The following is a 16566-nucleotide window of genomic DNA, read 5'->3' on the forward strand; positions in this document are numbered from 1 at the left end:
TAGGCCAAGTCTCACAGCCATACAACAAAACAGCCCGTATTGTAGCTTGATACACACGTCCCTTCAGATTCAGGGATAAACCATTCTGACGCAATAGGTGTCTCAAGTTAGCAAACGCGGCCCAAGCCTTGCAGATTCGTGCATTCACCTCACCTGTCACACTACAATCAGAGTCCCTCGGCATACCCTTTGTGTAAAGTGATGCTTCTGTTGTACGGCTGTGAGACGGCCTGCTCGAGCCGTGGAACTGAGATATCTTCAGGTTTTCAGAAACCATTCTCTAAGGACCACATCATTTGTGAACTGGTTTCTGTGAACAAGCAGAAATGTAGTTCAGTCGAAGAATGTGTCCAGAACCAGAACCAGAGGCTGTGATGTTTTATCTATTACTGCTCAATCCGTTCCGTTTTTTGATAAAGCGAGAGACGGTTTTCATACCCAGTTCAGAGTAATGCAAGCACAGATGTGGTCAACTATTGACCCTACAGTGGAGAACAATGGCAAATAAAAACCCTGGAACAGAACCCGTCGTAGGGTGCGCTAATCAGGTCCCGGAAGTTTTGTGCGTCGATCGGTATGGATTGATCTAGATGGCCTTAGCAAAAACTTGACAACTTCCAGTTGACAATGCGCAGTAAAATTCTGAGCGGCGTACTGGAGTCAACTCTGTTTCCAGCAGAGTATGTTTGATGACCGATGAGAAAGGTTTTCGGCCCTCGGTCAATCGTTACCCTACTCATCGCAACTGCATCTGAATTGATATGCAACCTGTGAAGCAGGGGGATTGGGTACAATACGTGGCGCGCAACGGAGACTGACTTGTCTCGTTGGTTAGAGTAGGCTTAGTCGAGCGACTGAGTACGTTCGACGGATTAAATCAGGTAATTTGTGCCGTGAAGTAATTTCCCATAGACTGCAGTCTCTCTTTTCAATCAACTGGGAAACGTTTGGAACCCGCTGAGCAGTCATCCCTTCAGAAAGGCCTGCTAAACACTGGGTACCTTTCAACCAGGCTACGTTTCGCTTTCGACACAAAAGCATCGTCACCGAATTGGCTAGGTTCTCAGGCAGACGGAGAACTGAGCAGTAAGGATTCTTCATATCAGCAAACTAGACCAGTGTTGAATGTCAGTTTAAGTTGCTTTCCGGCTGGTTTGTTTGTTTAAATCTTACGGTTGGCAAGATACTCACCTGGAACCCAGATTGGTTTTGATCGCATTTGGTTCCTTGATCTTCCGTATCAAAGAGCTTCACCGCCTTGAGTGCCACTGATAAGTTTTGCTTGTCTCTATGGGCTTGTAAGTGCTACGACGATTTAGTGGGGAATGCATGGGTGAGTAAGATTGGATGGAAGTTTCCGTCCGCTTAGTTCATGCAATCCAAATTTAGGCTACCTCTGTCGATAACCGATAGCTTGACAGATCTAAAACGGTTCTTCAGTTCTACGCCTTCTACCCTATTTACACTGGGATGCTTGGCGATGTCCACTGCCCCGCGCTCTAATCTCTGTGGTGTCGACCGTAGTTTGCACCTCAAAATTTCGAACATTCTTTACAACTGGCTTTGTGTCCCAGTAAATGTTCCGCGATTGCTGAGTCCCCCGGTAACGCTCGGTATTCACCTGTGGTTCTGTGCAGCTCTCCGATTCTGGTGTGAAGTTCTCTAACCATCTGTCATATACGGACCGTAGTGCAGCCACTGCACTTAATTTTTTTTCAGCACAGTCCTGGTTCTGCACGCTGGAAGGCGATCCCTCAATCACACCAGTGCAGGGCGCAAATTTCCCCTCGTTTGAATTACTTCGGATTTCCGTGGATTATATGGAATAACAGCCGTTGCAATCCACTCCGTTGGGTACCGATGAAAGGAAGAAGGCCTTCGCTGCGAAGTTATTCATTAGAAAATGCCAATTGAACAGTTACAGACAGGGAAGTAAAAACTGAATATCCATCTTATCATTGAACGTCTCTTCCTGAACTTTCCTGGATATTCATTGACTTGCTGAAATCCAAGCAAATGCTACAAAGCGACTCCACAGATTCCGTAATAGATCCCACTTTTCAAGGGAAGCAAAACGGATTTACGAGAACATACTACTCGCATGCCCCCCATCAGTAGTATCACCGTTCGCAATGCCCTTCGTAAATGACTGCCTGGATATCCATCACATCAAGGTTTGTTTTTTGCTTCAGTTCAGGCCGCTGTCACATGAACTTCTATTTGCCTCTACTCAGCTAAATGCTGATGATGCAATCCTACCGAATAGTGACCTCGAACGGGCAGACGATTCATTCAAAAACGCCCGTCTCAGTTGGCTTCTGGTAAACTGTTCTCTACTGAGTAGTGAGGCTCTAGTTTACGGCGTAGTGTGCTACACATGTTGATAAATTTCTCTGGCTGGCCGTTAGAAATCAACGTACCTTTTAAAAATGCATCTCAGTGATTTTGGTTTCCACAGGAGACCAAACTGAATTTATCGTTTATGATGTTCTTTGCCAACCGAATGTGCCGCCAATATTTCATTTAGTACCTAACACCAGTTATGCAACACACTAGTCACAAGGTCGCTGAAAACTGTTCGGTAGCCCAAGACCGAATCTGCCCGTCAGGTGAGCACACTCCCCGGTTTCCATCCACTTCATGTTTTACTCAAACACGAGGAGAGTAAGGAGCACAAATATGTCAAGCGCGGTCGAACAAAATGCTACAAAAAACCGTTCAGTTGTAGCACACTTTCGTTGCGTAATTGCCATGCCACCATAAGGAGGAACGAGGACTGGGATATTGCCACGTTGCCCCAGCCTAAACACGGAAAGTCGAGAGGCAGAGGTCGGGTTCGAACCACGGAACTTCAGGTCAGTAAATTCGCGCTGTAAACACTTGAGTATTCTCGCCTATCTTGCTCAGCCGATGGAAGCTCCATCGCGCAGCTGTAGCACCTTTCCGGTGCGCAGCTGCCACGCTAACAGGAGGCACGAGGACTGACCTACTGTCAGGTTGCGCAAACCTAGACAGCAGCAGTCGAAATGCCGAGAGCGTTCCGGTCCATAAACAGGCCTTAAACACTGAGCTCTCTTAAGGCCTCCATGAGGGCTTGAGGTACAATGAACGCTTGAATGCGACATCTGGGTGCCTGGAAATAAGGTATAAAAACTCCTACCTCAAGACATGGAAAGGCTTGGATATGAACTGTTCATGCGGTTCCAGAGGCTCTCAAAGCGGTCACAGTCAGCGAAAACTTGAGGTACAACGCTTGAATGCGACATCTGGGTGCCTGGAAATAAGGTATAAAAACTCCTACCTCAAGACATGGAAAGGCTTGGATATGTATGATTCATGCGGTTCCAGAGGCTCTCAAAGCGGTCACAGTCAGCGAAAACTAAAATGTTGTCCACCAATCGTTTATTATATATATATATATATATATATATATATATATATATAGTGTTGGAGATCTGGTCAGAATGCGGTCTTTCAATCGCGCCCGCAGAAAAGACATCTGATTGTAACGGTTCCAAGCGGTCTGCCTTCGATTTGTTCGTACGCTTGGTCTTCCAATTCAAAGCGGATGTTTTCAGTACGTCAGAGGATCAACTTTCTTATAGATACTCAGGGGATACATGCTGGAATTTCGTGCACGGTAATAAAACTGCACAAATGGTGTACAGTTTGAGGCGTAAAAACACTGGTAAGTAAAGGGTTGATATCTAGAGAAAATATCGTTTGTGAACTCACTGACAGTTGGTCCGGAATTCGCGCGCGTTTGAGCGATACTTACACGTACTTAAATCGGCATAAAGGCGGGCTAAGATGCACGCGAGAAGCAAGAACCGCAAATTTCGTGATACGTACACAATTCGGATTTGCTTCTATAAAGAGACTTAAATCGTACGACTCCGTATGCACATCGGGACACAGATTGATTGGTTGCTTGCAGAAGTCAAGATGCTGTCAAGTAGTTAATTTTATAAAGTTTTTCGGCGTCTCACAGTCGCCGTTGCCGGTCTTGTTTGTGAATGTCTGTCTTCCACGTCCGTCATTGTCTTAACTGAACGAAAGTTGGCATGGTCTGGGATTAGGACGGAATTTCAGCCCGTAATTATTATGGTCAAGAGCCGCATAGCCACTCGCATGTGATTCTTGGTTGACTTGTGACTGCGTCCGAATGTGGCGCAGTTCGAACATAACTTGATATGCCATCTAGAAGAGTGTTGATAGCTCAGATAGCGTAGAGGGTTCGCAGCACTAATAATCGCTCAAGTGTATGACCCTCTCGGTGCCCAGTTGCCGTGCCACCAGAAGCAGGGACAAGGGCTGGGATGCTGCCAGGTTGCCCAAGCTTAGACAGGGGAAGTCGAGAGGCAGAAGTCTGGTTCGAACGACCGACTTTGCGGTTAGTAAATTCGCGCTCTAACCACTTGGGCCATCTCGCACTGATGACGTCGCCTAGATAGGTCATGAATCTCAGCAATCAAATTGCCCAGCTCAGTAAACCATGACCATGCCTTGAGATGTGACGATAGGTGCGCACATGTGCACATGTGGTGTTTCGGGCCGCGGTGTACCACTGCCGACTGTCCTATGACACTGACTCCTTCTGTCTAATTGTCTGACGGAACATCTCCAACCTCATCCTCTGTGTTACGCTATGGTTATTCTGAAGGCCGCAATGTTAACTGTTATACGACCCTCTGAAGGTGCTACATTTTACAACTGGTGACGGCGTACCGGCGATACCACTAATGGAGGCATGCGAGTAGTATGTTTTCTCGTAAATCCATTTTATATCTCTTGAAAAGTGAGATCTATTACGGAATTTGTGGAGTCATTTTGTAGCATTTGTTTGGATTTGAGCAACAGTCAATGAATATCCAGGAAAAGAAAAGACATCTGATTGTAACGGTTCCAAGCGGTCTGCCTTCGATTTGTTCGTACGCTTGGTCTTCCAATTCAAAGCGGATGTTTTCAGTACGTCAGAGGATCAACTTTCTTATAGATACTCAGGGGATACATGCTGGAATTTCGTGCACGGTAATAAAACTGCACAAATGGTGTACAGTTTGAGGCGTAAAAACACTGGTAAGTAAAGGGTTGATATCTAGAGAAAATATCGTTTGTGAACTCACTGACAGTTGGTCCGGAATTCGCGCGCGTTTGAGCGATACTTACACGTACTTAAATCGGCATAAAGGCGGGCTAAGATGCACGCGAGAAGCAAGAACCGCAAATTTCGTGATAAGTACACAATTCGGATTTGCTTCTATAAAGAGACTTAAATCGTACGACTCCGTATGCACATCGGGACACAGATTGATTGGTTGCTTGCAGAAGTCAAGATGCTGTCAAGTAGTTAATTTTATAAAGTTTTTCGGCGTCTCACAGTCGCCGTTGCCGGTCTTGTTTGTGAATGTCTGTCTTCCACGTCCGTCATTGTCTTAACTGAACGAAAGTTGGCATGGTCTGGGATTAGGACGGAATTTCAGCCCGTAATTATTATGGTCAAGAGCCGCATAGCCACTCGCATGTGATTCTTGGTTGACTTGTGACTGCGTCCGAATGTGGCGCAGTTCGAACATAACTTGATATGCCATCTAGAAGAGTGTTGATAGCTCAGATAGCGTAGAGGGTTCGCAGCACTAATAATCGCTCAAGTGTATGACCCTCTCGGTGCCCAGTTGCCGTGCCACCAGAAGGAGGGACAAGGGCTGGGATGCTGCCAGGTTGCCCAAGCTTAGACAGGGGAAGTCGAGAGGCAGAAGTCTGGTTCGAACGACCGACTTTGCGGTTAGTAAATTCGCGCTCTAACCACTTGGGCCATCTCGCACTGATGATGTCGCCTAGATCGGTCATGAATCTCAGCAATCAAATTGCCCAGCTCAGTAAACCATGACCATGCCTTGAGATGTGACGATAGGTGCGCACATTTGCACATGTGGTGTTTCGGGCCGCGGTGTACCACTGCCGACTGTCCTATGACACTGACTCCTTCTGTCTAATTGTCTGACGGAACATCTCCAACCTCATCCTCTGTGTTACGCTATGGTTATTCTGAAGGCCGCAATGTTAACTGTTATACGACCCTCTGAAGGTGCTACATTTTACAACTGGTGACGGCGTACCGGCGATACCACTAATGGAGGCATGCGAGTAGTATGTTTTCTCGTAAATCCATTTTATATCTCTTGAAAAGTGAGATCTATTACGGAATTTGTGGAGTCATTTTGTAGCATTTGTTTGGATTTGAGCAACAGTCAATGAATATCCAGGAAAGTTTTGGAAGACGTGTTCAAGGAGATGGATATTGAGTTTTTGTAGACAAGATGCACATGATAGTTTTGCTTCCCTGTCCAATAGTTTGTAACTGTCCAGTTGGCATTTTCTAATAAATAACTCCGTAGCGAAGGCCTTCGCCCTTTGAAGGGTATGTTCATATTTCTGCTGTATCCGCACTGACATGATTTAGGACCAGATATGTGGTTCCTACTGTCGCATCCGGTGTTAGCAACTGCCGTGTTGTCTGTGTCAGTACTTACATTCCAACTGCTCAATGGCTCGAATGTGACTGAGATCGAATAGCGCCGATAAACGCCTCCGTGAAATTGGGGACCTTTCAATGGAGAGCCACTTACAGCATACAACTTGATGTCTGCTTGAGTTATGCAAAGAAAGACAATAATTGTATGGCTCAAAACTCGTGCCTTCAAGTGGGGAAACCCCCAAGAAAAGGTTTTGAGGGCTAAAAATAGCACAGCTGTGGCACCCTTTTGGCGCCTAACTGCCATGCCACCCGAAGGGTGCACGAGGGCTGGGATACTGTCAGGTTGCCCGAATCTAGACAGGGGAAGTCCAGAGGCATAGGTCGGGTTCGAACCAAGGACCTTCCGGCCAATGAATTCGCCCTCTAACCACTTGGGCGAGGGTGAATGTTCTTCGGAAAGTAGGGGAATGGGTTACCACCAAGCTTCCTTGTGAGCTTTTAAGGGTCAGCGAGAACCAGCCGACAATAATTTACCGCGAATACCGAAATCGCGAGTTGACAATTAGAGTCCGGGTCGACGCACACAGAGATTAACGGAAGACGAATCCAGATAATCACACCAGAAATAGAGCACAGAGACAGGATGTAACGGTGAAACTAACCTGACATTGAAGCGCACGCTGGTCCAACTCCACGGGATCCACTCGTCTCGGTATCGGAGAACGAGAAAGCCTGACACGAGTCCGTTGTGTTGATATTCGATCCTCGTCGAGTTGCATCATATCTTCGACTTGTTCTGCACCCTCTTCCCGGACTTCGTTTTCTGATGACGACAGCGAGGAATCTGTGTTGCACACACCCAGTTTCGCCGGGTCAAACAACTCTGCTTCAACCGGTACCGAGGCGGCCTTTTCGGTATCTTCTTCCATTACCGCATCTTCGATCTCGGCTAGCATTTGACTGGTCGCCTGTAGATGCAATAAAACGAAATGCGGATATACAGGCGATGCATTTTTGTAGTAACGGTATTTTTCTCAGTTAGTTCTCGGTCTGAGCCTCCCAAGCTTGTGTTCACGTAAAAACAACCACCAAAGGTGAACAAGGTATATTAATGCCCCAAAACGGAGTCAAGAACACTTGTACAGCGCTTCATACATATAGCGTAGGCGGCAATAACGTTCTGGAAATTTTGACGCGTTCTGAATGCACCATTGGCAACCGGCTTCGAACAATACTGGGTCATGATTGGCTGTTGGGTCCAGACTTTCGACCAATCAGATCTCGGCTTAATGCCGGACCGGCGAGCGTCCCGAATTCTCGGTCAATCTTGAGTGGGATGGACTTCTCGGCCGTAGCAGCACCTGAGTCGGATTGGAAAAGCGGAATCCGTGTGGAATTCCGCGTAACAATTTTGTAATGGCCAAATCATTACAAGTCCTTTGGTGAAGTGACATTTGAGCAGCCGAACGCATTAGACTTGCTGAGAAACTGACATCGAGTACCAAGAAACACACCAACAGTGGCATATTATATTGGCAGTGGTGGTAGTCCGTCTGCCGATAAGCCAAATCTCAGGTGACGATCGACAACAGCACTGTCTCTATTCCCTTGACCAACGAGTCCTTTATCCAAGTATCAAACAGTGTTGATACTGATGCTTCACTGCCGTACAACCATGAGGTTCGTCTAACTATATTTAAGGCCCTAGAGTGAGCAGAAGAGAGTGGATGAGAAAGGGGATCTAGTGCTGGCCTGTCAAGCATTCTGAGGTGCCTACACCACCAAGCGTTCGATCAGACAATCAGGAACGCCACTGACATCGATTAACCACCAGTTCCTACAACGTCTCCAGCCAAGCACAGGTCGGGTGACAGGGACAGCCCAACTCTTCGTGATCTCCTTCACGCCCTTCAGCCAAGTCACGCGTTGACTAAAATACGGTCCACCTGCCTGTTAACGGCCAGGATTCTGGACTGGAGGTATCAGGTGGCCAGCTGAATTGCTGCTGGAATTCGTGTGCTCAGCGTCCAAACGTTCTGCTTTGCTGCATATCAGGGAGACATTTTGGTCCCTGATTATCTCGCTGAGGACCAGTCGAACGAATTAAGTGGAACAGCTCGCGGACGTTCCCAGAAATCTTTGCACCTTTCATTTCTTCGGTCTTTCAGGTCCACCAAGCTTCTCGGTCTGCACGGATACTCAGCTTCACCTGCTCACTTGATATCGTTATGCCATCATAAACAAACCGCATGAGATATAATAGGTTGATTCAGCTTACGCAAGTCAATCACATCACGCCCGACAAACAACCATAAACGGACAATATACTACTTACTTGGGGTGGAAGGTGAAGCAACGGGTTGTCCGCGAGAATCAGGGCCTTGGGTGGAGGTAAGAAAGCACTCAGGTGGGACTCGACGGCTGTCTCGCTCTCCGTCGTTCCCTCTTCCTCCTCCACAGTGTCCCCGGGAAGCACATAGTCCAACGTCTCATCTTCCGTCCCTTCGTCTGCATCTCTAATCTCGACCAATGTGCCAGAAGCATCAGGTGGCTCTTCCGTTTGAGCGATCTCTGTGAGATCAACGGGAAAAGTATGTCCTTTGGAACTTGGTGCAATGGCGACCGCAGAGTTTTGACTCGAAATATCAACAGCAACCGGTCGTGATGCATCTCGTGCCTGAGGTTGTTTCCGTTCGTCCTCGGAGGAAGACAATGAAGGAGACGAGGACTCCGATTCTTTGTCCACCTCTGTTGGAAAGAAATACGGGGTAAAAAAATCTGACTCTATCGAGAACAATACGTTAACACCATTATACAAACTCCTATTAAATCCCTAGACATTTGGGAGAACGCTCGAGATTATCGTGAAAAGCATGCAAAAATGGGTCTTCAAGTGCCTTGCCACCCAAATGAATCCCGAGGGCGGAGATACTGCCAGGTTACCCAAGCCCAGACAAAGAGTCACCCTCGAATCACGGCGCTCCCGGTCAGTAGATTCATGCAGTGAGCCATCTCGGCCCGAATGCAAAAACGGTAATCCCGTCGTGGAATAAAGAACAGCAACATGACCGACAGACAGCTTTCTGTTCGGGACGAAAGAAGCCAACTGATCTCTCTGCATAGGCAACCGCGTTTGGAGCCGATGTCATAGGAGACTGAACGGTTACTGAAAGATCAATATTTCGTAATGATAGTCTAGTTAGACGAGCTTCTGCATTCCTTTAGTGTCTGTCCCATTTAGTGGGGACGGACAAATAGATGCACTATTCCCAGTGGACCAATGAAAACCGCCGTAGATATGACAGATAAAAAAGGAAAAACAATTACTGAGGAGAGTAGCGAATATACACTCATTTGAAAACTAATTTGGTTTTTCGAGAGACTCACTGGGAACCCAGCAGAAGCTCCTGGAAACATCACAAACGAGAGATTCAGCTGGGTTCCAGGTAAGTCTCTCGAAAAAAAAAACAGATTAGTTTGCAAATGAGTGTATATTCACTAATTTCGTGCAATTAGGTTTCAAGTAGAACATAAGGTTGACGGAAACTCGGGGACTGCGCCTACCTGATGAGCTTCAAAAAGGGCGAAACCGGTCATGGGCTGTCGACGGATTTTCAGCAACCTAATGAGTAGCACACTACAAAGATTGCTGAGGAGATATGAAGAGAATCCGGTTGCTTATCACAGGTGACCCGGTCTTTGTCGACTAATGTCTAGGTACATGATAGGAAACGGAGTCGTCTGAAGCAAGCAAAATAGGAGTCGTTTCACATCTGTTGAAAGCCGCCAGTTGTGAGCTTCTAGCAATGCCGTTAGAGACTCCACCATTCCATGTGTGGTCAACAGTGTAAGCAAAAGAACGCATACAGATAGTTCAACCATTGGTCAGTAGATGAAAATGGATTGGTAGACAGAACAATACTTTTCTGTCTGTTGACGGAAAAACCTGACCGCCTTGACTTCAATCAGGAACCTGTGTCGACTCTTTCGGACGATTAGCTTCACAATGTGTGCCATCAAACTAACTGAACTGCTGTGCAAATGGCCTGGTGAGACTTCTGGCGTGTTCCAACCAATCGGCTGCTAGCCTTCTCTGTCCTTCTCCCGTATTGATTCATTAGGATTCACAGAACTGTCGACACGAAAGTATAACCAAGCTTACATGGTCCTCTGGACGATGAATACATGACTATGTGACGATCTTGCCTATTGACATCATCATCGACAGTAAGATATTGGTACTCAACATTGATGTTTCGCTGCCGTACAACCATGATTTATTTGAAAGCCTTATTGTAAAGAAAAGAGTAAAGGTGGACGGGGAAGGGTCTTAGTGCTAGCTTACCACAATCATTCCGAGGTGCCTACACCTCCAGACATTCACTCACGTGACCTGCATAGAAACTAACAACAAGAACGCCACTGACATCGGTTGGTCTCCAACCAGGCACAGTGAGGATCACGCGGTCCTCATCATGGAAGGCGAGTAGCACCGACAGCATCCAACCGTTTCGTGATCTCCTTCATACTCCGCTGCCAAGTCAAGAGTTGGCCACCTATCTGTTCACACCACTCTGAATTGGGCATGGAAAGCAGCACTCTCTTTGGCAAACGATGGTTCGACATACGTAACACATGTCCCAGCCAACGCAGCTTCTGGTGCTGGACACATTCTTCAATGGAAGTACCCGTTACACAGCCGAAAACGCGCTTTTTAACTGCCTCGTTACGGATTCGCCGACACCAACCCACACGAGCTGTGATTTTGAGACAACGATTGTTGAACACCTGATGACGTCTCGGTTCCGCTGCTCGAACAGGCCGAGTCTCACAGCCATACAACAAAATAGCCCGCACTGTAGCTTGATGCATACGTCCCTTAGGATTCGGGGATACGCCACTTTGACGCAATCGTTGAGCTCGGGCACCCTTCCGGTGCCTTACTGCCATTCCACCAGAAGGAAGCGCGAGGGCTGGGCTACTGACAGGTTGCCCAAGCCTAGACAGGGGAAGTCGAGATTCAGAGGTCGGGTTCGAACCATAGATGTTTCCGTTCAGTACAATTGCGTCCTAACAACTGAACCATATGTATCTGGAATTAGCAAACGCGACCCGAAACTTGGAGATTTGGGCATTGACCTCATGTGTCACAGTATAGTCAGGACTAATGCAACTTCCAAGGTACGTGAAGCGCTACACAACTTCGACTGTCTACCCCTGGATTGTAAGTGGAGTGTTCAGCGACTGCTGTTGACATGAACGCCCAGGTTTGAGTAACATAAAGTCTATCTTGGTGACAGATTCGTTGTGCATCCTTCCAGCATTGATAGTGGCGGTCGCCTCATACAGCTGTATGCTGATCACCATCTATTTATGGCAAGTAGACAAACGGACACAGAGCACCATCTAGCCTCCTCCAAAGCACAGCCAAATTGGAACTCGAGTCGATTATCGCGTTACCAAGATTCGGACAGCGTTCATCCTGTGATTTAGTTGCGACATATGCAAAAAAAGCTACCCACAAGCTCAATATGGCGTGTCTGGAAGAAGCAAAGACCAAAGAAGTTTACCGAAACCGGTTCCATGTACTTCTCTCGCAGTACAGTGAAGGGAAGAGAAAAAGAGTGGGGGGGGGAGGGGATTCAGTACTAGCCTATGTCAAGCACACTGAGGTGTCTACACATCCAAACGCGTAATCAGATAATCCGGAAAGAAACTGACAGCAAGAACGCCACTGACATCGATTAGCCGCCATTTCTAGCAACGTCTCCAGCCCAGACGGGGTCACGGGGACCCCATCCTGGAAGAACAACAACAAAACCTAAATTATTCGTGATTTCTGACGCCTTTCTGCCAAGTCATGCGCTGTCCACTTCGCGGTTTGCGCCATCATGAAGGAGGCACGGGGAACAACACTCGTCTCGGTAGACGGTGTTTCGGCATGCGTAGCACATGACCGAGCCATCGTAGTCGATGATGCTGGATATTTCTCCGGATTGAGGTGCCTGCAGCACAGGGGAAGTCGAGAGGCGGAGGTCGGATTCGAACCACGAACGTTCCGGTCAATAAATTCGCGCTCTAACCACTTGGGCCATCTCGACTGGAAAGGGAGGCAACCAGGAGCAGCCGAATGCATTTTAACGTATCTGAATCAAAGAAGCCAACAAGCAGAAAGCTAAGTCAACAATCTACACAGTCTCATCCTTTGTAGTGATGGACAGAGCATTTCCGGGAACAACAAATTCGGTTTCTTGTACTCGGAAATTATCGAATCAACAGAGAATAAGTTGGAATAGACAGAACCCCTTCCCCAAACAGACCTATCAAAACGAAATTCCCAACTCACTTGATCCCTTTTCACTAGAAGGTGTGATCTGGTCTCTGTCAGCGGGATCGAGTGACTGTGAATATGTATGATCCTGTGAGGAATACGTACGATGTCGTTTCGGAGGTGCCACGTGCGCGGAGCTACCGCTATACCGTCGACGCCGATGCTGTTCGTGCTTGCGTTGTTTGTCTAGCCTCCGTTCGGCTCGAATCGATTCCAGCGCTGATTGAACCATGCTGACATCCAGACGCGGAGTGGTGAGAGTTGAATCAGATCTGAAACATGAAGCACATCGAAGCGTTACCCCTCAAGTGTCAGAACAAATAAGTGGATGGCGAAGAAAAAGGGGTCTCCGTCCAAAATAGAAGTTTCAAAAAGAACACAATGTAACGAAAACCGGTTTTTTCTTGGATCTTGTCCTCAGATCAGAAAATGGATAAACAATGAAATAAACAACTAAGGTTGGTTGTTAGATCAGAAGAAAACTCGGGAAGAGTGAAATGCAAGCTTCGTCTAACTGGATAGTGTCAAGTGGCCTAAAGGTCATGTAGACCGAAGAAAATACCGCTCATTCGAAGAAAACCCAACTGTTGGACGAAGGGAGGTAGGTCTGGTCTGGTCTCTTACGGACCACTTCACAGACCAGACCAAGTTGACGAGTCTAGGTGACCAAAGTTCCACAAACCTCACGGCACATAACCTTGTTTTTTTTCATACAGTTGACATAAGCCGAAGATGTAGAACTCAGCTGTCCGTGTGACAAGTGAGGAGATGCAGGGGAAGTTAAAGGCTAACCCTAATGTGTACTCAGCGAGATGGTCCCCAAGAGAAATCAACCAGCGTCATAAATTGCAATGATGTACGATTCCTCCACGTCCAAGAAAGGGTATAAAACAACTCGTTCAGCGGCCTTCCTTCCCTCATTGTCGATGAGGTGTGCGATTCAAGAGTCTCCATCGCGAATCACTTGGGACCAACCGTTTCAAGTTACCTCAGATTTCATTTTGACCAAAGTTCGCAGACCAGACACAGAATGCTGGAGGCACCACAAAACCTTGTCACTTCGTGTGTCTTTCCACAGTGGATCTGGTTGTTTTCCCTGGACTACCGCCTCTGTCCGAACCCTGGCATGTCAAGAGATGTACTCGTTAACTTGGCAAGTACAACAACGTTTGTTTAAACCTTTCTCCAAGGAGTATATCAAATACGCAACTCCCTCTCTATCCGTCTGAACCTTCAGCATTCGATGAAAGTTCAAACTCAAGACACATTAGGAATTCGAAACTCAGATTCTTTTGGCGACACATAATCTGACCCAAATACAAAGTACCTCCCAAGAAGAAATCATTCCCCCAGATGAGGGTGATTCCGTGATACAGCTGCATATGGTCTGTAGGGCTGAAGAAGTGCTCTCAACGCCATCAGACAGATTCACAGCTGGGATTGAGTTAACATGCGTTAACGGTATCTCTGAAGATGCCCCTGGATGTAGCCACCCGTACACTATAATTCATTGGTGCTCCGAATGCACAGAGGTAAGTCTGGGGGGCCTCAAAAACCGGTAAATTTTAGCTGCGCTATGCGCTGTTTCTTTTCCAACTCTCCGAACGCGATGCGCAGCCGGGCTGGAGATGTTGCTTGTCCGTAGTTCCAGCTCCCAAAAGAAACTTGCTGTTTCCATCAAATTCTCGTCCTACATGGGAGTGGGATGAAAATGGGGGAAATTCACACGGAACAAAGAAATATCTTGAAAAAAATGTAACGAAGGCTTTTTAAAACCCCAGCGAAGTACGCTGATCAGGTATATTGCCTGAACAGAAACCAACCTCAATGCTTGAATATCGATGTCTTCGGATAACACCGGTAACACTGGATCAGTCAGTGATGCCGAAGTGCGTCGAATGGTTTCCGACCAAACGAACTCGCTTCCAACAGACGAAGTGAGCCCAATACATGGGTTACGCCGGCTCCGAATGCCAGCTGAAGGCATCCTTGCATCACCAAGCGAAGTGTAGAAACGGCCTAACGAAGTGTAAAAACGGCCCTTACCAGCGCAGCTCATTGCCATCTACCTGGACGAGGACACCAGTCGTGCCCTGAATGGCGCTCATGCGTCCAAGTTGTTGTTACCCATCCCGACATCCCTAGTGTACAAGTCCGCTGACACCGCTGTATTTCCACATCAATGGTATCAGCAATGAAATCCAATATGTAGCCGTCTACTTCAACTTCCAAATCAACTGCGAACGAAACTGTGGTAGGTGATTTTTAAAGCGGATGATGATGACGAGCTAACCGCTAGGCCAGGTGATTTCAAGGATAGCTTCCGTAAACACCAGTTACGTCTTTTCGTTAGCTAACTTTCTGTAATGACGGTATTTTCTTCAGTTTAGTTCTCGGTCCGAACCTCATGTCAAAACAACCACCAAAGGTGCACAAGGTTTATTAACGTCCAAAGCGAAGTCAAATACACTTGTACAGCGCCTCATTTATATAGCGTAAGCGGCAACTACTTTCTGAAATTCCGAAGCGTTCTAGGCTCACCACTGGCAACTGGCCAATACTGGGTTATGAGTGGCCGCTGGGTCCAGGGTTCCGACCAATCAGATCTCCGCTTGATGTCCACACCGCAAGCGTCCCGAATTTTCAGCCAATGTTGCGTGAGGGAGGCCTGCCGGCCGCAGCAGCACCTGACTGCGAGCGGGATCCGCCTAACACTTTCAGATCGTTGCTGTCGTGCTAACACGATTGGAATTTTCATCAACAACTTTATCTCACCGAGTTCAGCTCCGCTGCGGAGTTATTTATTAGAAAATGCCAGCTGACCAGTTACACACTACTGGACAGGAAAGCAAAACTCTCACATGCATCTTAATTATAAAAAGTGAACACCCATGTTCTTTTGAATGCGTCTTCCTGAACTTTCCTGGATATTCATCGACTGTTACTCAAATCCAAGCAGATGCTACAAAGCAACTCCACAAATCCGCAATAGATCTCCCTTTTCAAGAGACGCGAAGCGGACTTACGAGAAACATACTACTCGCATGCCACTTCCATCAGTAGTATTACCGTTACACTAGTATGATGCTTGACCGTTCTAAACTATACCAGTAGTGGAGAGCACTTCTTGTGAAGGTCAGTCTATATCCGACCGGTTACCCTTAGCTTGAAGTAAACTGAGTGAAACAGAAGAAACCAACAGATGATAGAGAGGGTGAGATGACTCAAAGGACCGATTGGAAAAGAGGAAAAATCAACGTGTCGATAGTGAGCCTAATCAATAAATACAGTCATTTTTTTCAAGCCGATTCGATCCAAGCTAAGAGATGATGACAAACAATACCGGAGTTAAACATAACAAAAGGACCACTGTCTACGCTTGAGCAACCTGGCAGTATCCCAGCCCTCATGCTTCCTTCGAGTGACATGACAGCTAGGCGCCGAAAGGGTGCCCAGCTGAACAGTTACTTTTAAGGGTGACACAAGCAACCATGTAGGGTTTCATTGTGCATGGGAATGAAACCGACTGTTTTCATCATCGTTCGGCTGTAGCACCGTTTCGGTGCCTCGCTGCCATGCCACAGCAAGGTTGCACGAGGGCTGGGATACTGCCAGGTTGCCCAAGCCTAGACAGAAGTCGAGAGGTAGGGGTCGGGTTCGAACCATGGACCTTCCGGTCAGTAAATTCGCGCTCTAACCCCGTTCTCATCATCATCACCATTGATAGCAGTGGAACAATAATGTGTGTTGATGCTGA

The 16566-nt window shown here is 47.1% G+C and overlaps 1 protein-coding gene across 1 annotated transcript in view; it reads right to left on the reverse strand.

Annotated features, from left to right (window-relative positions):
- T265_07244 (hypothetical protein) overlaps positions 1-16566 on the reverse strand; it is a gene marked incomplete at both ends in the record, with an annotated part of 43713 nt that overhangs the window by 5859 nt on the left and 21288 nt on the right. The window contains 4 exons of the mRNA XM_009172718.1: positions 7141-7446; positions 8814-9226; positions 11107-11334; positions 12825-13081. Coding sequence (XP_009170982.1) covers positions 7141-7446; positions 8814-9226; positions 11107-11334; positions 12825-13081 — 1204 coding nt within the window. The remainder of the gene's footprint in view (positions 1-7140; positions 7447-8813; positions 9227-11106; positions 11335-12824; positions 13082-16566) is intronic.

The sequence above is a fragment of the Opisthorchis viverrini genome, assembly GCF_000715545.1.
Source record: "Opisthorchis viverrini unplaced genomic scaffold opera_v5_166, whole genome shotgun sequence".
Classification (NCBI taxonomy): domain Eukaryota; kingdom Metazoa; phylum Platyhelminthes; class Trematoda; order Opisthorchiida; family Opisthorchiidae; genus Opisthorchis; species Opisthorchis viverrini.